General features: G+C 32.8%; 1 protein-coding gene across 10 annotated transcripts in view; it reads right to left on the reverse strand.

Moving 5' to 3' along the window:
- shot (dystonin-like protein short stop) overlaps window positions 1-22520 on the reverse strand; it is a 644554-nt gene that overhangs the window by 285131 nt on the left and 336903 nt on the right. For all 10 annotated transcript variants that reach the window (XM_089648723.1, XM_089648721.1, XM_089648709.1 and 7 more), the window contains 2 exons: window positions 14551-14640; window positions 12213-12383 (listed from right to left, as the gene is read on the reverse strand). In XM_089648723.1, the coding sequence (XP_089504849.1) occupies window positions 12213-12383; window positions 14551-14640 (261 nt within the window). The remainder of the gene's footprint in view (window positions 1-12212; window positions 12384-14550; window positions 14641-22520) is intronic.

A 22520-nucleotide genomic window follows, 5' to 3' on the forward strand; every position in this document is an offset into this window, starting at 1 on the left:
AAAATGATCGAAAAAAAATTAAATATTCATGCCTGAACATCCACAAAATAAAATAAAAGCACTTTTTGGCCATGTTTTTTTCTTGCATAAATCAAAACCGGCGGATGGTGTTAGGCGGGAATTTAAATCTTATCGCCATCTACGTAAGGGTTGTTATTGATAACGGCTCAATTTAAAATATTACACGACGTAGTGCATCGCCTTAAACGATAATCGATAGCTGAAATAATTTATTACGAGGTAAATAAAGGGAACGATTTTTACTGAACGAAACTTCGCATTAAAAGCCCTGTGTAAAATTCGCATAAAAAATTATAATTTGATTGATTTGATGGGCCATCATTGTTTTAATATAAACGAGCATTACTAATAACGTCAGGACACGGAATCGCTTGGCTTGATGACCAAATTCATCCATGACACAATCATTAATAATCATGTTCTTTCGACTTTCATCAACCATCAATCATTCGGTTACATTACGAGTCTATGGATCCAGGTGTCGTCATATGTGACGTCACCGGGCACACTTCCGAGAAGAAAAGAACAACTTGTCCATACAAGGACTGCAACTGATGACGTTATTCCGACCCAAAGAAATCAGCGAGCGAATTATTAATGAATGATTTTTCTTCGTTAATCTCTCTCTCAGCTATGGGACGTGATCATTACGATCAATCAGTCTTCAAGTCAAAGTGGAGGCAGACAATGCAATGGTCGACCCCGACCTGTTCTATCATGATTAGCGGCAAAAACCCAATGAGGTTGTCTGTTGTCTCCTACAACGAAATTTCATGTTATTTGCGAATGTATCATATTAATTATTAGAGCGTGCTGAGGACAGAACTTTTTTGAATGATTGGAAAATATCGAATAGTACCGAAAATGTAAGCCGTCAAAACATAGTAAGATAGTACAGGTAAAATAGGGTTTGATAAATGACGATTTTTTTGTCATTTACTTTGTGCATTTTGATACTATTTTACCTGCAACGGTAATATTGTAATCCTTAATAAAATGAGAAGTGTCAATTAAAAGCAATCAAACACATACAATTTTGTTAAACCACTAAGAAAATGCCAAATTCCCTTCATTAAATATAAAATCAATTAAATTCCATGTGCAATCATCAAAAATAATAACTTGTGCGTTTGTCCTGCCTAACTCTTATTGAATGAACTCTGGAACTCGAATACGCTTTAAATGGTGTCATTTTAAAAATGGGAACTGATTGTGAGAAGAATTGAAACAAGTTGCTACCTATCATCAAACACACTTATTAGGGTTGTCTGCGCTGAGCGTTAGTCCTGCGTGAAATCTGGTTAAATTAACTCAAATTTGCTTCAAATTTAAGTGTCATGAAAAGAAAGACAGGTGATAGAGTAGCTATTAGTAATACAGTATTTTAATAAAAAAATATTTTTATTTTATATAATTTTTTTAAATTGGTACTGATTCGTCGTAAGAATTTGAATTATCCCGTTAATTAGCACTGGTCTGACTTATTTATCAGTAACTCCTCTTGGGAAGAAGCAATCCAATCTCTGTTAAAATACTAATCAGACCAGATCAATATAATATATCTACCGTACTAATTAATAAGTACCTTGCATGAAGGTATTCAACAAGATCGTGAAGGTCCGTAAAAGAGTGATGAGCATTCCTATTAGGTTTGAACACGAGGTTTGTTCATTTTAAAAGCAGATGCGTTGATGTCTTCACATAACTCTTCGCCACAATAGGCGTTAGGTAATAAATTGAACCACAAAACGTTGCATAAAAATTCTAAAACACATGCAATTAAAATCCTAAATATGGACGCGACCCACGTCAAGTACAAGAATATAAATAAAGCATTAGAAAACGGTGTCTGCCAATGGCGGAAGAACCCAGGAGGACTGGTCGCGTTTGTGACCGACGTTACGTTAAGCAAAATACTAGATTTTTTAAGTGTCTATTAGTAACAGAAAATTCTTTCTTTCGACAGGACACAAGTTTGAAAATCAGAAAATACAACTTAACTATGAAGTAAATTATTTTTACGCAAAAACAAAAAAGACCCAAAGACAGGTCCTTGAGTAACGCCAACCGTTGCGTATTTTGGAACTAATCAAATCAATCGCCAATTCAAAAATATTATTTTTTTAAAGAAAGAGAAACTTTCCCGGGTTACGAATAAACTGACAATATTTCTAAAATTTCTAATACACCACAGTAAGCGGAAAATGTTGCTTGTGTCGTCATGAAGGTCTTAGCTGAGGAGTTTAATTCACGACGCCTGGGTGGGACCCAGACGCGATGCCAACTAAGCCACTGATTTTGATCATTCCTTTCCGAGAATATAACAAAGAAGTTTGGTTTAAAGCATTTTAGGTAATTTAATGATGGCAAGTGAAAATGTAACAATTTTAATCGACAAAAAGTACATCGAATAATACAGACACAAAAACAGGTCCTTGTGGAACGCCGACAATAACTTAAATATTTATTTCTGTAAAGGGTGGTAATTTTTTTTAGTTACGTAGTATTTTTTAAGTCAATCAAATTATGGCAAGAAATAATGAAATTTTACTATCAAATTTTCGGCTTTTGGTAGGATTAACGTTATATTCAACCAATTTCAAAGCAGTTCTGCAACACACCGTTCTAAGATCTATACTGCACGCATCTGAGAATTGTTTTAATGATGGAAAACCTACATAGAGCGTAATGAGTACCCGAGGCGAGTGACACAATACGGAGCCATTATAGGCACTAATGATGCTTATTTTTCTTCTGGAGGCATACCTACATGGTGTTGCACAATCTGTTCTTTCAATTCTGGGCTTTGGCTGAGGGTTTGCGATGCTGAGTGGTATATTGGGAAGGAGTTATCAGTTAAACAAAAAAAGAACAAGTAAAGCGTTGATCCGAACAAACAAGAATTATGCTGTGAGAAAATTATTTTAAAAAAACCTAATTAAATACTATCAAATGGTTGTAATCAAGGTTGATTGAATGAAATTCTAATTGAATGCATTTTAAATCATATCATTTGGCAAATAAAATACAAATCTAATTTGCACAGTTTCTTTGCCCGGTTTTAATAGGTCGACGTACTTGTCGGCCACAAAGCAGTAAGCATTTAAAAGCAATTTTTTACAATTCATCATATCTATAAAGCAGAAAGTCTGTTTCTAAAGCAGCAAAAACTCCCGAAAGGTTAACTCTGTTGCAACTTATTTTAACTTACATACAAATAACAACCCTTAAGTAGATGGCGATAAGGTTTAAATTCCCGATTAATACCATCCGCCTGTTTTGATTTATACAAGAAAAAAACATGGCCAAAAAGTGCCTTTTATTTTATTTTGTGGATGTTCAGGCATAAATATTCAATTTTTTTTCGATCATTTTATAAATAACTTAATTTGCCACAGTATACAATAAAATTATAACCAAAAATGGGTTCGTAAGTAGGAGATTTTGAACTTTAAAGCAGTTTTCATAGGCCTTTACATTGTTTTTTCTGGGCTTATAAAAAGACTTATCTAAAAAATACTCGATTATTTTAAGGCCAAGACGTATTCTACTCGCAGTATTTAATTAAAGCATCTGAAACATTTCTAGGCGACCAAATTTTAAAACCAAAAACACATGATTTTGCATTGCTGCGTATGGCATCGCCTTAAGACCTTTTCATCATGAGCTATGAAACTATGAAAGACAAATCGTCAAAGGGCATAAAGCAACCTCAGATACCCTCAGCGAGACTACCCATGGAATAAAAAGCGGAATCGAAAGTGTTATCACCTCAAGCAAATCTGATGTTGTCCTCACAGTTTTCAAAGCATAAGTGATAAAATTGCATAGTAAAATATTTTTGCAAATTTCGTTCGTAATAAATAATATTCACACGTGAACTATCGGCCATTGACAGGTAAATTATTTTTAAATTAAACCTCAAGTTGGTAATTAAACTAGTAAATATCATCGAAGAAGACGATAATACTAACAAATCCAAACAAATCCAGGATCTAATCTTACCGGGACAGCGTCTTAACCATTCAACCGTTGGGATCTAGTTATTAAACATCATATTTCAAATTCAGAACAATACCATATTGCAACTAATTTTTCCCATATACTCTTATTTGGCAGCTACCTTGTTTACAAAGTTCTAATAATTGGTTTGCAACCTAGATAGTGTCTCGGATAAACATATCCGATTGACTTATAAGTGTTAATGAATATCCAGGAACAACTGGTTATTTGTTCCTAATACTTGATCTTCATTGTTGTTATTATTTAAATTTATATTTGCGAATCTTTTGCGCGGTTTTATTTCGATTACTGTACAATAATGTCTAGCCATTTAATAAATAAAGATTCAAAATTTTTAAATTGGAAATTCATATGTCATACGGCATATATTCTGGTCTAGTAGTGTGTAATTTTTATCACCTAAGAAATTCTAAAAATATAGTACTATGGATTCATATGTCTTATACTGATTTATAAATGTGGAAATTCTAACTATACAATTGTAAATGTTGTCCAAAATGCCCTGGAAAGAATCTCAGACTTGTGATGTCCCGAAAGAAACCATTCATCCGTTCTGAATGCAATTACTAATGTTATCCAAATTGACCCTGGTAATAAATTACATCTTTGCGATTCTTTCAAGGATAAAGAAACCATCCTGTCACTTCGAATGCAATTAACAATGTTCTCAAAATTTGTTCTGACAGCATCGCCATTCCATTTTTTTTTTTTAAATTCATTATTTAATAGATGTTTACATGTTACATTTTTTGTCATTTTTTTGACAACTATACTAGGCTAATGCCCGTGTTGTGGTAGTTATACATCAAATAATAATAAAAATAACATAAGAGAACTAAAAAATACTATTTTATAGAAACATAAGTATGCAAGTATGAATCATAGATGAAATAATAATAAAAATAACATAAAAGAACTAAAAAATACTATTTTATAGAAAAATAAGTATGCAAGTATGAATCATGCATGAAATAATAATAAATATAACTTAAAAGAACTAAAAAACACTATTTTATAGAAACATAAGAATATTATGTACTAAATAAACAATTTGGCTGTCTTGAAACGGGAATCCTTCCCAGTTGGACAGACAAAGGTTCATTTTGTTTTGCATTGTTTGTAATTTATATATAAATGAATATAAAATAAAATAAAACTTTTTTTTACCTATCAATCAATTAATCAATGAAGAAGAAGATAATATTAAAATAATAATAAATAGTAAATATCTAAAAATGAAACATGTAAAGAACAAAAGAACCAATTATCTATCACCAAGGTGAAACCCAATCAGAGGGGTTATTGATTGTTCTACAAACTAAGTGACTCAAAGAGCATTTGCAAGGACCAACAAAGAATGCCAATTTTTTTATCATATGATAATATGAAAGGCTTGAAAACCAAATAATAATAATAATAATAATAATAATGATTTATTGTCTTCTTTTCTTATTAACACATAGACATAATGATATCCTCACTGGGATCTCCCGTGCTGAGGATGTCATTTACATATTATAATTTAATTATAAGAAATTAATATTACAACAAAGTATAATGTAGTATATATATATTTTTTAAGTAATTTTAAAATAAGTAAGGTACTGTTTTTTGGTATAGTTCAGTTGATTCTGTTTTAGTCTGTGTTTGATTTCAGTAAATTTTCTATTTCAGATCTTCCTATGTTAAGTATCCAGCTTTTTATTTCAGATTTAAATGTTAAAGTGTTGAGGTTTTTGAGTGTGAGTGGTATTTTGTTGTAGAGTTTAATACTGTGATATAAGAAGCTTTTTTGCCCAAAAGTTGTATTTGTAATTATTTGTTGGATAAGTTTTTGATCATGAGATCTAGTGTTTCTATTGTACGTGTTTGTTGTTATTTCTCGTGTTTTGTGTTTATGAATGTAAATGAGTATAGTTTTAGAATATAGTTGTTTAATAGACATGATGTTAAGATTGGTGAAGATTTCGTTAGTGCTAGTTCTTAAAGGAACTTTCAGAACATATTTCGCATTGTAACGTTTGAATCACTTAGAAGATAAGTGACGCATTAGGAATGTTAACAGTATGAACAATAGCGGTCAAAGGTCACTAAGAGCATCATTCTAAAGATTTGGATCGAGAGATAAGAGATTTCATGATAATATAATACTATTATTAAAGTTCAAACCGTAAAAATTGATTTTCAGAATATGTAACCTAGTTTATGTTTCATAACTTTTCATAACTTCATAACACTTTTTATAGGTGTGTTGAATTGTCATTTTGAGGAGTTATCGCCGAACCATTATGTAGGTAACTACTATTGAGGTTCCAGCTAAATGAGAGAATATAATGAAGTCGCAATGATTTCACTAATCAAAATCTAATATAATTTTACATTCCTTAAAATTGGTTAAAAAAATCATGATTGATTATTAATCGGAAAATGATGAAAAACAAGTTTAAATCTAATCTCGTTCAAAAATTGATAAAAAAATACAGCGACCTTGAGAGCATCTTTAAACCTTCAATTATTCTGGCAGCTGCTAATTGATAACCGATTTGAATTCAACGAAACAAATGTTGGATTTCGTTTTAGCGTGTCTAATTGATTCTGACCTTTCTTCAATTGCTGAAAACGAGAAGACATTATTCAAATACTCTTCCCAGACTGTGTGTAGAGTTGTAACAGAGGTCATTACAGTGTGCACAGCTAGGCAGGTTTCGTTGGCACGCGGCTTTTAATTTGTGCAAATAACGCAAGCCAAACACGCCATTGGCAGATTGTGAAGGTAATTTCGGTTGGAGAGGATAGGCTTTAAGTTGTTTTGTCCGCAAAAACATTGCTGGCAGATAGTCCTCTAGTCTAGTGGACTGACAATAAATATTTGTTACAACAACGCGAAATTCTAACAGGCCATAAAAAAATATTTGGACAAATGTGAATCTTGATGGGTGAGGTTGTTAATAAGTTTTAACTGGGTTTAAATTTGGTTCGGAATTCATCAGGGCTTCAAATTAATAGTATCTGAATTCAATTAAAAAATTCGGTCATATAACCATGTGTTTTTTTTCCATTAAAATATGAGAAACAATCTTCTATCTATATAAATAAAAAATGTTCGTTTGTTCAAAATCTTAAGTCTCTGAATATCAAATGAAACGTCAAAACAATATCAACGATGGATGTGACTTGCGCATGTATTCTATGTATATCAAATGCATAAAATATACGAAAACAGATAAAAGGCGGTCTACATAAAATGAGGTCTATATAAAATGCGGCCTACAAAGAAGGCGGTCTGTGGCAGACTATATATATTTTTATTTATTTATTTTATTTTATTGATACACGATTTACAGAGTACATGTGGTTTTTTGTGATATTTCACCCTCCATGCTAGGGATGACCCTGTGTTATGGCGGGTGAATTTTACAGTTTGCGGACATAGAATCTATACATTACTATGATATAAAATAGAGAAATAAGAAAAATGCTGTATAGCTAGTTTGGGTTGCAAGAAGAGGATGGAGAAGTTAGAGAATTATAAGAAGAAAAATTTGAGAAATTATTATATTATATAATTGAAAAAAATTGACCCAACGTTGCATTCGAATACAGGTGTGTTTTTATATACCTATATAATATAGATGTCACCTGTGTCAGTTAAAAAAATTTAAACAACGCCATATGCACAGACAGACTGAACCAAAGCAACGCGTGGCGGGGTACAGCAGGTAAATAATAAATTCATTTCAGATTATTAAATATAAACATTTATTGTTATCATGTTTAATTTATAGAACTCTATTTCAACTTTAATTTTTTTCTATTATTATTTTTCAACTTTAAAAAAACAGTTTATTTATGAACAAGTCCTGCTGTTTAATTATTATTACGCAGGTACACGTTTTCGCCTTCTGAAGGCATTATCAAACTGTGATGAAACCACTTACAGACGATATGCAAAAATATAAAGATTATAGATAATCTACTTAAAGATACATAAAATGAAAAATAAATTGCTTTTATTTTTATTAATTATTATTTTTTGGTAAACTAATGTTTAAGACAAGATTTTTTTATGCATAGCACAAAGGGTAAGAATTATTTTAAAAGCAATAATTATTCGCCTGAAACACTCATCCACATTGAAAAATCTCCTGATAAAAGATACATGACGCCAACGGGACTCGAACCCGTGTCCCTTCGATTTCCGGTCGACAGCTCTGACCACTGAGCTATGGCGGCTTATCTCTTATCCGCGAAATAATTCAATATATACTATTTCGCGGATAAGAGCTAAGCCGCCATAGCTCAGTGGTCAGAGCTGTCGACCAGAAATCGAAAGGACACGTGTTCAAGTCCCGTTGGCGTCATGTATCTTTTATCAGGAGATTTTTCAATGTGGATGAGTGTTTCAGGCGAATAATTATTGCTTGTAAAATAATTTATTTTTATTACCTATTGATTTACTCTTGATTTCCAAGTAAAATATAGGAAATTATTAATGGTTATTAATTCCCCACGTATCGTATTGTTTTAATTTGACTAAAGGTCGTTAAAGTAAGGTATTTATTTCCAAGTTATTATTATGGATGACTCAGGGGTTTGTTTTTCCCTGCGTTATTAATACACAATTCTTCAATTTTTGTGTTCTATAATAATTGAGCTCGGGTCTAACATATTTGGAGTGGCAAGCGAATTATATTTTTGTGTTCATTTATCAAACTAGCTTTATGATTATTGTAATTTTAAATAATTGCCAATTGCTCTAAAAGATTGAGTTTACGGCCTTTACTTTGTATACAAAACGGAGTTGGATTATTATTATCACTGAATGAGTGATTTTATCCAGGAGATGTCTGGCAAATTGTAACCGTATTTTTTTGTTTTTAAACGATCGCATGTGTTCTTTGAATTAAGTATTAAAGGACCGGCCAGAACAAATAAAATAAAATAGTGTTTCTACAAAGACTCGGGATGAATGTGGGAGGAGATGAAGGTCAAAATAAATCCTGGATGCAAGCAATCAAATTGTATTCGGGGGTCCAAGAAACACTGATAGATCTAACCTTCACTAATTGGAATCGGACCCAACGAAGACGCATTAGGTTGTGTCTGAGATGAAACATAAAAAAAAGTCAGGACACAACGTTAAAGGCACAGTAATAAAGCAATATAGAATATAGACGGGAAGCCTACTGATTTACGAGCTGTTAGAATTGATGTCATATCTTTGGACGCTTCAGATTCGCCGAATGATTCCTAAAACCAGTTTCCTGTGTGAATCGGATTGATTGAAGGCTTTAAAATAAATAAATAACAACTTGTCAAGGAAGCTATAAACGTCATAATAAAGAGAGATCAAACCTGTAATTTTTATAATAAACTGCACTGAAGAAAACGGAACAGGCGGAACGAAGATAGTGATTGAAAAATATCAAAAAAAAAATTGTGCAACAAAAAATATGGTATCTCCTGTTTTGTTTTCCCGTTATAAAATGAAAAGGACCACATCTGCCCTGAAGATGGACACTTCAATGTTGCCCGAAACGTAAGCTCAAGAAGAGAAGGGAACGCAACACGGCTCAATGCCATAATAGTCAAACAAAAAATAATATTTAACAAAAAAAAAATTGTGTAGAATGAAACCTTTGAAATGAGATGATGATGAGTATTGCAAAAAAAACATAGATGGATTATCTGATAATATTACAAAATATATCATTCTATTGAAACAATTTTAAACTAAACTTTTAAATTAGTTCAGTGATAGGTGTTGTATTTTAGCTCTGCAACTACTTTCTAGCTTTAGCGCCAGTATGCTGACCGCAAAAACAAGGCTAAGTATTCTTAAATTATTAAAACAAAGAAATAAGCAGAAAATTGGCAAAGTATTATTATTACTAAAAAATATTAAAAATAAGAATCGTGGTGACGTAATTGTATTCAAAAATCGTGTGAAGTGAATGGTCTTGAAATACTTAGGTAACAATGGACACTTCAGTGCATTACGAATATTGTCAATTATCATTGAGTCACCGGGAAATGACCAAAATAGCGAATGCCATTATTTGAAGTCCTTTATTTACATTCCAAATGAGGTAACAAACGTGGCCGAATCGTCACAACGAGTTTGTGTTTATCCACTTTGATGGCAATTTATTTAGCTGCGAGGCGCGGCCAAGGCCGTGAGAAGAAATTGCACTGTTAAATAAAAAAGATACTATTAATAGACACACGATGGAACCATTGTCGCATCTTCATGCAAAAAAGGTTCCTGGAAAGACGGAATCAGGGAAAATGAATGCCATTTTGGGGAAACAGGAGACAGAGTCAAATAATAATCATTGACAATCCCAGTGAACTCTTTTATGGACTGGACTAGTCAGAGTCAATGGAAAAATGCATGAGGGGGATCATACTGGACCTATCTATGACTTTTTGATATAGTGGCATACAGAGCTCCGGGCCAAAAAGGCCCCTTTCTCTTTCATCATGAATTTGATTTGGTTTTTGTGAAAAATTATTTGCAATGGTACATGGCTGCAGTTAGGGGGATATTTAAACTTTTCGTAGGATTTGTTTCGGTTTTTTATATTTCGTTTTGATATTTATATCGTACTGGGCGAGACAATTGATGGACGCGTTTTTGTGGGTTGGAATGCCCGAACAAAAACTACTGGACCTATGTGCTTACGGGAGCTATCAAACAGTCTCGTGAATAAAATAAAAATGTGTTTGTTGGATTAAAAATTCGCTAAATCATTTACTTATCGTTAGAGTGAGACTGCAAAAAATTTGAGCTGCAAAAAATCGACAACTGCGAAAATTAAATACATTTGAGCTTATGTCAAAAGTCAAAAGCTTGACGCCAGAGGACTTTTGAAAAGGAATATGGCTAGTGTAGATAGAGCTACATTCTCTGTGTTAAGACTGCTCATCAAGCAACTGGACTATGAAGTACACTAATACGTGAATTATGGATTAATTCTAGACACGTTATTAAGTCGTATGCATCAACGTTACGTCGATGGTCGTATGACATAAATATCTTCGTAAGAAAATACCCAAACACCCAGAAGAGTAAAATTTCGATTAACGGCAGCACAAGATATATTTTTAGTAAGATCTTAATTACAAAGAAAGGAAGTGTGTACTTATAGTAGGATTAGATTTTACAGAAATTACCAGATTAATTATTTCCTTATATCGTGTTATCATTAAACTTAAGATCAAGAGAAGAGTTATTAATGTACCTACCTCTTATAAACACTTAAATAACATTGGCGCAGCCGGTATAGGATAGTATTGATCATACGCCGTGAAATATTATTGCTAAACTTGTCATTTGCTCCATATTCTGTTAGGATACACACTATTTTATGGTTTCGTAGATATTTGTATCATAAATTCACAGAGCTATCAAAGTTGAAATATGGTAGGTAGGTACATAAGTATGGTTAACTTCTCGATTTCGCAAATTCACGTGTACAAATAGATTAGACTATGTAGATAGGAGAGAAGATTGATATAACGCTTTATGAAGACGCGAAACAAAATATGTTACACTCCCATTACTAAATAATTGAATAGAACTTGTGGGAAAGATGGTTAACTATTCAAATTTGATACTGGAAATGTGTTCGCAATTTCCAAAGGAATAATAAACACACAATTAATCAACGGGAAACCCGAAAAAGATGATTGAGATAAGAATATAATAAACTCTTTAAATACGTTAAGGAAACGTAATTATTGGACCCCTATTAGTGTTGGTATTGTGTTCTGTGAAACCAAGGGGTAAAACTTTGTCATAAAAGGGCCAATTTTGGGCCGATTAGATGCTATTTCAGTAGCGAAGAACATAAAATGCGTTTTCATTAATCCTGTCCCTTTATTTAACTCCAACGCTTACGTTTAACATGTGTTTATATTTTACATGGAATGAAAGTTGCGCAATAGATCTAGTATTGAAAAAACATAAATACTTCGTCTTTAATATTGACATGCTAAAAGGTATTGTAATTACTCAATTGATCGAGTCAAACATTGCCTTCAATATTTAAAAGCTAAAACACTATTTAGGAAAAGCTGAAACCCCGTCAGAATTTATGCAATCATCGGTGAAAGACAATTTTTTTTTAAATAGTGACGACAAAAGACATAATAAAGCGACTTACCTGGAAGTGCAAGATGATGGTCCAAATCAGCCCTAGGGTCAGCTTAGGATTTCCGTCAACTATGTCCTCGGCCCGAATGTTCACCACCTTGATCTTCTTGAAGTGGAGGAAGCTGAGGGTCATCTGAACGTTCTGAAGCATGTGGAAGCGCATTCGCCCCTTTTCGCGCGGCTGTGGAGAATAAAACGGATGAGAATTCGAGAATATCTTCACTTGGAAACATAGATTAGCAATATCCCACCATCGGTGAAGAAGGTTCTTGGAAAGAAAATACGAGGGAAGTTGAATACCGTGTTGTATCAGGAGACAATGCCAAATATCCAAATGGAAAACCCGGAGAACTTCATTAAAGGGACCGGGCTATAGTGAAGTGGAACTTGGGAGATGGCATAATGGATTAGAATTAAAAAAAGAAGAGCTTTATTGACTTTTATTAACTACCCTACCATAGAAACCTTCCTCATCTATGGATGTGAGATGACATGGAGAGGGTCTTTTGAAGGATAGGAAGGAATGAACCTATCCTATCCATATATTCTATGAAACTATCCATCTTGTAGGAGGGAGGAAACTGACGAGGGTCCTGTTCCAGTGCTATTAATATTGGGCACATTTTGGCGCTCTCCCGGCTGTATAGCAATGACGAAAGGACCAATGACGCTAGTTTTTCGGAGAGCGTTGCATTGAAATATCGGTAGAGAAAACACAGCATTGTGTATGGTCACAATGAGTCCACCGATGCCGTATTCAGACTCAGAGCAGACATGCCAGATGGAACAAAATTAAAAAAGTCGATTAAATGTGGAGGAATCGAATGACGTGTCAAAACAAAAAAAAAATATGTCTCTTTTGAAAAATAGGCATACCATTTTGCAGAAAACCATGTCGTGAGATACGATTACTTTTCGAAAACCATAAAAATTATAGTTTACTTGCACTTTCCATATTTTTTTCATCCTCCATATTTATTAAAAATCAACAAAAGCGAAACAGCAACAGTTCTGTTGTATCATTTTTTATGAAGGTTTGTAGATACAAAAATGTGTTTAAAAATAACCAAATTTGGAAATCTAAGATTTAACTACATAATAAAACATTGTCCCATATAGTTTATGGACATTCGTAGAAAGGTAAGTTTCAAGGACATGTTATCTGAATGACCGTGAAGAAAATAAATTTAGATAAAATGTAGGTTTGTTGTTTTTTTCTTGTCCATAATGAGAATTTATGTAATCCTACCCAAAATTGTTTATGACTTGAAATAAGTATTCAGTTATTTATCACCTGACATTTTTATTATTGAACATTAATCTTATGAAATTTTCGATGCATAAAGAAGATAATTATATTAGCTGAACGATAGGCGGTATCAGATAAAACGCTGAAACCTTGAAAATGTTTACTACTAAATTGAAATAATTATAAATATTTATAAAAGCGATTTTTTCTACGAATGTATGAAGAAAATAATAGGAAATTTTTGTGGAAATCCTGTACAAAGTGTCAAAAATAATAAATTATCTTCATACATACGTTTGAAATTGTTGTAAATCACTAAAGAAGGGCACTCGAAAGTACTACGGAAGAATATTTTCACATTTCGTGGGATTCCCGTACACGGATGAACCAAGCCTCGAGTTGACGATTCGGAATAACCACAATATTACATAAATGGATAAAGTCTGCATAGATCCAATGAAATCTATGCATAAAGGATAACCTATTTTTTAGGAGATTAACAAAAATGTATGTTCAAATAGTTAAAAATATGGCATAACATGGTGGAAAATATATGGAGTTTTGCAGGTCTATTTAAAAAACATCCTGTTCGGGCCGATTGTTTTCTCCAATAATTTACTCCCTACCTTCCCGTCCTATAACCTTGTCACCAGGAGACGGGACGTACCTTCAGTACCATTTCTGCAGCGCCACTGATAACAGGTTGTTAGGTTGCAATTCCGGGTTAAGTGCAATAAGTCGTGCTGGCAGAGAGAGGGAAACATTGAGGATACCAAGACCAAAGGTAGGACTTTCATTATTCTGGTGGCATCCTCTCATAGTTCCATTACGTTCCCTTTCCATATTTCATAAACAAGAAACTCGTGGCCAAAAATATTCCAAGAGCTATCGAAACAGATCCGATCTGAATATTTCCAAAAAAATCTAACGAAGCACGGAAAGTATCATTCTTTAAGTAGGTAGAGGGTACCTTCGAAGAGTTTAAGAGTTACAGTAAAGCGAAAGACTACATCAACGATACACAACGGTACAGCGGCGAATAATCTCTATAAAATAATGTTTCAACGTAAAATAAATTAAATAAAATTGGTATACTCACGAGGTGTTCGCCAGAAAGCACCTCCAGCAGCGACATGAGGTTCAGCCCATCGCGCAGGTCTTCAAACAGGTCGTTCACGTGACGGTTGGCCTGCGGAAGACATCAAAAAACAATTAGAACATCGATCAAACATTACAGGCGTTACGACAACAGTGCAAACAACAACACAAGAGAGTAAGGCGATAACAACCATGACAGCAATATCAACAACAGTATCTGCAAAAGAAATAAAGCAGATAGAAATAAAACAGAAATAAGTAGAGAAGTGATAAGCTTTTGTTGTTAGTGCATTTTATAAATAAAAAGTAGCCAGATAAGACATCAAGGTCAAATTATTATAACATCAAGCAAATTCATATGATACAACAACAACACAAAATAATCTGTAAATGACAATATAATCACAGCTAGAAGCAAAGAATATAATGAAACCAGGGGTGTATTTCAAAGATGGTAAGGCCGACTTAACATCACAACAAGCTACAAGCTGCAAGAGACCAAAATGAAGTAAATAAAGCTTCGGAAGGGAGTATATTTAAGCCTTATTAAAATCATATATCTGGAAGCTAATAAATTTTTACAACATTCAATAGAGTGTCTAATGAAGAGAAGATAATAAAGTACAAACGCATGCAAAAGAATTTCAACCAAAAATATGGACTTGGCCGTACATGGTATCATACCACTCAAGAGTGATAAGCTAAAAATTGTAAGTGCATATTAAAATAAGAACAACGACAAATACTGGCTAAATAATCAATAACAAAATACAAAATTAATACAACATAAGCAAAATTATCTTCGCAAATTTTAATAAGATCAACATTGTACATTATGGATTATTAACTCGAAACGAGTGATAACTTAAAACATCAATTAACTTTTACATACTGGGGTCAACAAGTTAATTGGATACACATAATGTAGCGTACAGTTAAAACATATATAAATCATGAAACAAACAAAGTATTAAATTACAGATTACGTATATTTCTTGTCTAGTTAACTCGATTACTTCTGCATACACAGTAAAATATTAAACAACACAAAAAAATAGTTGCCAGCGTTTGTTTTATTTGATAATTTCATGAATGCCCATTCATTAATTCAACGAAAAACCGGTTTTCGCTGTATGAGATTTTTGAGAAGTTTGCTGGTTAGTCGACAAATAAAACCTTGTACGAGCTTTTGGTAAATTAGAAAAACATAAGAGAGGTGCTTAGTCGACAAATAAAACCTTGTACGAGCTTTTGGTAAATTAGAAAAACATAAGAGAGGTGCTTTATCAACACTGAGCTATAATGACTAATCAAGAGAGATGGGAATGAATCATCATGAACAGGGGAATAAGACAACTAGCTATTAGAGATATACTTATCTTCTTTCTAAATACAGAATAAGCAAAATGGCGTAATGACAAATAATACGATGCCAGACTTAAAAGATGTCGAGTGGGCGGTTGTGTGAGGAGAGATTGGGCCTGCAAAGAATGGAGGCCGTTGAAGAAGCCCAGTACATGCGCGGAGACAACTTATTGAAGCGATAGGAAGAATACGAGATAATATAAGAATAATGAAAACGATACAAAAATTGCTTTGACATTACACATTTAAAATCAAAACATAGAAATAGCAATTTAATGTCATTATTTTTTTTAAATTTGAGCTCTAAGTTTCAGTCATTGTGCATCTGGTGATAGAGTAAATAACTTGTCGGTAAAGTAGATTACTAGTTCTTCAGTTGAAATAGGCTTATAAGGTTCTCTTAAGGTCAAAGAAACTTACATTACTAGAGAACATACATTAGGCTCCTGGCAGTCCTATACGCTCGTCACCATTAAAATGAGTATTTCAGTCTAATAAAAAGACATCGTGCTTGTTGTGAAGATGGAGTTTTATTATAACCAGAATCGTCACAATAATTTTATTTTCATTTACTTCCAATGAGTGGGTCAATATTTATCATATTGCTACCACAGGAAACTTCGCCCTGTGAATTTTATCCAGGAAATGGCTGATGGCATGTCACCAAGCAATTTATTAAATTGTACTTAAACCATTTGACTAGAACCGTATTGCACTCAGGGGCGATATTGCCACAGTAGGAGTAGATAAGGAATAAGCACGCTTACTAGCCGAACCCTTGACACTTAAAAATATTGAGGCAGACACGCGAGAACTTGACGATAAGTTGTATGGAAACAGTAAGGCTTCGCTAAGCGCACGATTAGCCTGCTCTAATTCTGAGCTCACGAACGGTACTTATAATAAATTGTTGAATTTGAATATACCTACCCTCGTATTTTCTTTTATTCGAAACTAGCTGTACCCCGCGGTTCCATGATAACTCAACACAGTGACTATTCGATACACCTTTAAAAAGTGATATAAAGTCAATAAAAACGATGAAAACAAAACAAAAAAAATTAAACCTAAATTAACCTACATAACTCAGTTAATAAAGTTTTTGTTTCATCACTTTCCATGACTTTATATAACTTTTTTAAAATGTGATGAATTATCATTTTGATTTTGATTTATCCGGTCACCGTACCCCGACCCGCGTCGCTGTGGCTCGATCCGTCTGTTCAGATAGAGAAACAATAGCGGGTGTTGCTTTTACGTCCAACATATGGCGCTGTTTTATTTTTAAAAAGCATGTTTTTACCTGTCATAAGTGACATCTATACAGTATAAGAATAAATAAAAACACACCGAAATTGTAAAAAAGGAAAACTGGCAACATCAGTTTTCTTTAAAATCCGTATAGATTAAACTTCTTTAAACAGGATTATCTATTCTGGTCAGTGGATTGCACGAAGCAGAAAAAAATAGAGCGGTAAGTTCAGGTGTCAAGAAATTTGCGCGTGTTTTTTTCTGTTGAGAATTTCTTGGAGTCAACACAACTATTTTAAGTGCGCTGTGATTTCCATCATGAGCTGGGGGTCTGTGAAAATATCAATTTAACTCTCGCTCTAAAATAGGTGTTGAAACTAGGGCAAAGGTAGCGAATATAAATCTACGAGAGTATTAAATCACTTAAATATAATGACATCAATCTCTTAATACAAAAAATTATATTTGATTTCTATTTTCAGGCAAGGATTTTAAAATGCATATTAGGTAGAGAATTTGATGATTTCCATTTGTGTGACACTTTGAATTCGTTCCAGTCTGCAATTTAATAGAAGCATGACGAATACCAACCGAAGGTTAAAACAACTTGTCAACGATAATTGAATGTGAACTCTTTTTGCACCCATTATTATCTGTATTTTTCGTAGCTACAGCTGACACAATTTCTAAAAAAACATTCAATTAGATAACAGTTGCAAAACTAAAAATAGAAAGGTATAAACTTAAAGTACAGTTTTATTCTAAGTGAACAGACATTCTGAAAATTCCTTACCCATTTTCTTTTCTCAGTTAATTTTTCACTCCAACACTTTGTTGTGGTATTTCACTCACTCGAGGACCATCAAATCGTTGACGATCAGCACCATTTTGAATTTTTGTAATTTGAACCATCCCCGTTAAGTCCCCACATACCCAATTTCTTACGATTTTTAATTTATAAATGTTATTTTTGAAGATAATATCCATACATTTGTTATGCAGAAACGTTAACTATATGAAATTTCCTCGATAGAAAAAAATCGTAAAGTAAGCTCAGAAAATGATTTAAAACACGTTTTCTTCTATTATTTAATATGTTATAGGCATGAAAAAATTCACAGTGCATATTTAAATGTAACTAAAGCATTTATCCAGAGATTTTTGCTCTATTTCAAACGAGTCGTGTTTTATTAAATATTTAAAAAAAAAATGTTAATTATTATAGTTTTTTTTAAATATTATAAGATTCGTATTTACTTATCTTCTTTTCAAACCATCTTTGAACGCTTAAGCTTTGGCCTTAAGCGCCGATTCTCGGCCCGTTTTGGCTTTGGTCAAATTATTATTGCCGGACGACCAAAACATCATAATCATCACACGAGAAATAATTTCTCGATTGAGTTGGGCAGTTTTCGTTAAAAATTTCTAATTTTTTCGCAAACAGCCTCGAAATATCTACATTTGTAAATTATTGTAATGTGTTTGTATATTCAATAAAAAAAAATATTTAAAAAAAAATTATGTACTTGACAGCCGATCAGAATTTTAACGGTGAAAATTCAAAAAAAAAGTCAAAAATTCAAAATGTTGCTGATCGTCTAATGGTCCAAAATTACTAGTTAAAAAATATTTTAATATTTCTATTTTTGAGACCGATAATTCGTGGTGGAATTCCATTATAATATATTATAATAAAACAAATAAAAAACTTTATTCCACTTAATTTTATTTTGACCGTAACCGGTTTCAGCTCGTCAAAGCCATCTTCAGACTGGTACACAAAATTCTTAGTCTACGGTTTATATACACAACATATGGGGGATGGGGGAGAGGGGTAGTTTATAGGGTTTTAATCAATTTTATTTGTTACTAAGTCGTTTAAGATTGTTGAATTTCTAAATATTTGGTAATTCCAGTAAGCTAATTACCTTGGGTTTGTAGCTTATTTCAATATTTATTAGGGAAAAAACCTCACAGGTAATATGCATTATTAATGACCTAATTTTATTGTCAAATCATTATTTATGATGGGATTATATTTGCTTTTTGAAAAGATACATGTTTACATTTGAGAAATTATTATAAGAATTAAGAAAGTAGGGACTTAGCAACTGATACTAATAGCTTATTAATTACAAAGTTACTTATTGAAGGGGTACATGTTTACATTGAAATAGGGATGGTCTAACCTAACTACTTATTTTAATGTCGAAATTATTATGAAAATTACAATGGATGCAAGAGCGGAGACTTGGCAAATGATTCTAATTGTTTATTCATTACAAAGTTAGGGTCTAATCCCATCATAAATAATGATTTGACAATAAAATTAGGTCATTAATAATGCATATTACCTGTGAGGTTTTTTCCCTAATAAATATTGAAATAAGCTACAAACCCAAGGTAATTAGCTTACTGGAATTACCAAATATTTAGAAATTCAACAATCTTAAACGACTTAGTAACAAATAAAATTGATTAAAACCCTATAAACTACCCCTCTCCCCCCTCCCCCATATGTTGTGTATATAAACCGTAGACTAAGAATTTTGTGTACCAGTCTGAAGATGGCTTTGACGAGCTGAAACCGGTTACGGTCAAAATAAAATTAAGTGGAATAAAGTTTTTTATTTGTTTTATTATAATATAAAAAAATATTTGTTAAAAGGTTCATTATGCTACTATTTTTTGTTGGGGGGGGGGGGGTATTACGTGCGTCTTTTTATGTCACAAAATTGAGGCATTTAAAGCAATTAATGTGTTTAAGAGAGTGTGATAAAACAATACTAAAAAATTAAAATTAGCATTAAAACACTATTTATAATTTCACACATAAATTAGTATGGAAAATTTGCTTCGCTCTGATTAAAAGTACAATAAACAAAAATCATATTTTTTTCGTTTATTCTATTATTTTGCTTTGAAGGTAAATGAATTTCACGTATTTCATTCACTCAATAAAACATTGCAGTATTCTTAATCTATGATTGCATATAGTTGAAATCTCCGGTAGATATTGTATTTTTGTTAGCATGCAAATAAAACAGCAACAGCCACAAATTAAAAACATAATTTACGAGATAATAATTCATATCTTCATAGCAAATCAAAATTAAGCGAAGCAAATTTTTAATAACATGTCATTACAAAAACTGGTTTGGAAAACGATATAAGAAATGCAATTTTGTAAAATACCTAAATAAATACTCAACTATTTAAATATTATAAGAAAATCGTGCAAATTTACAGTTTTAGGATGAAAGTTTCAATAAATGAATAACTTATTCAAAATCTATGTAAAAATATCTAAAAAAGTGGTTAAAAACACTCAAACTAAAGTAATCATTTTTACACAGAAATAAAATAGGCTCAAAAATCCTTGGGTAACGCCGATAATAATATGTTTTATAGTTTTAATTCACCTACAGCAAAACTTCATTACTTCTTCTTATGAACTACAGCTTAGAGGGTGTTATTCCATTTACATTACCATTATGAACATTATTTATACTTCAGAACAGTTCCAGATAGAAAAATCTCAAAATCTTCCGCGTTGATCGGACAGCGTCTTTTGCCGAGGAAAATAAAGAAAGGTCACCTACAGATGCACAGATGAGATGGGCTAATGACCCAAAGAGCACTATCAGCTTCGAATGGGTGAGAGTCGCAAAAAATCAACTAACCTAAAGACAATTATTGGAGCTTACATCAAAAGCTGGACGCCAGAGGACCTATGATAAGGAATATGACTAATGCAGACAGAGCGACATTCTCTATGTTAAGGCTGCTCATCAAGCAACTGGACTATGAGCTACACTAATACAAGAATTATGGATTAATTACATGTTATTACGTCGTTTACATCAATGTAACGTCCAACATCCAGCTCTAATCATCATATCAGCTCTTATTTACAAAGAAAGGAAGGGTGCAGTTATAGTAAAATCAGGTTTAACAGAAATGACCCTATTAAACATGAATACAGAGGTTGCTTATCCGCCACCAGAAGTTTTCGATTAATATTACCAAAATCAAGGAGCGCTAGTGGCAAAAGAGCACAGCTAAATGACCAGATTTAATGCCTGAACATAACAATACCAATATATATGAATAATTCAACAACCCATTCAGTAAGCTTCACTCTAGGAAGTTTGGAAGAGTTGAAAAGGGTCACCGTCTTAATGGAAAATAAGAGGTTTTATTATTAATAACAGTGTGGACACCTATTTGCTATTGTTGTTTACATAAACCAGCAAGGTTTTTGATTCAGTTTTGACCTTGGGTAACTTTTTATAAATTAATGCACATTCTGAGAATTCCAAGTAAGTAGGAGTAGGAGGTAACGGACAGAAAAGATAAATAAAAACTTCTTTGAAAAGGGATTTTGAATTAACAAACTGGCTGAACTTTGAAGATTTTAAGAACCAAAAAATCTAACAGATAACGATGTCGTTAAAACATTTTAATGAGCGAATCACTACTTAATCATTTAGAATTATAAGAAGATACATGCTACCAAAAATTGCTCTGCAAAACTGTAAGCTACGTTGTTGGCTCTTGTTAAGTTGGTATTTGCACAATCATGAAAACTAGACAGTGCTAATAGTATTAATATGGACAATTACTAGAGCACTACCAACATTTAACACAATATCAATAATTGACATACAAAAATGCAAGCTGAATGGACACACCTTTTTGTTCAGCTTATATTGAAACTATCATAAGAACTAGAAAAGACTATTAGCATTACTATGGACAATCCCAGAGATCTACACACAACAAAAACAACAGCTCTAGCAAAGTATAAACTACATGGTAAAACACTTGTCCAATTGATATTGGCACTATATTACTGGATACTGGATAATGCTATTAGCACCACACAACGTCAAAAACTACAATTACACAGTCGGCTGTTGTCCAGCGGAACATTAAACAATGATATTAGCACTACTGACATCAAATAATGCAACATCAACAACAACAGTGCTTGTGTACTATAAACTACATGGTTCAACATAATAAATACGATAATATTAATTCATCTCGCAGTTTACATTGGACAATACTATTTGCACTACTGGCATCAAATAATACAACATCAACAACAGTGCTGGTCAGCTAAAAACTACACGGTCAGGTCTTGTTCCAGATATATTTGGTACTTCCAGACCTGCCAGGGTGGTTACAACCATGGAAACTTCCATGGCTATTACCACAATACTATCAAGGCGAGGCGACTTACTGTTGGCGGACAGCACGGCGCGCCGTTGACGACCTCACACACGTGCAGGCGGGTGTAGGTCTGCCATTGGGGAGGAAACACTTAATTATTTACAATCGCATTTCAGG

This window comes from Hesperophylax consimilis, chromosome 28 (genome assembly GCF_061612785.1).
Source record: "Hesperophylax consimilis isolate HC1 chromosome 28, BYU_Hcon_1.0, whole genome shotgun sequence".
Classification (NCBI taxonomy): Eukaryota; Metazoa; Arthropoda; class Insecta; order Trichoptera; family Limnephilidae; genus Hesperophylax; species Hesperophylax consimilis.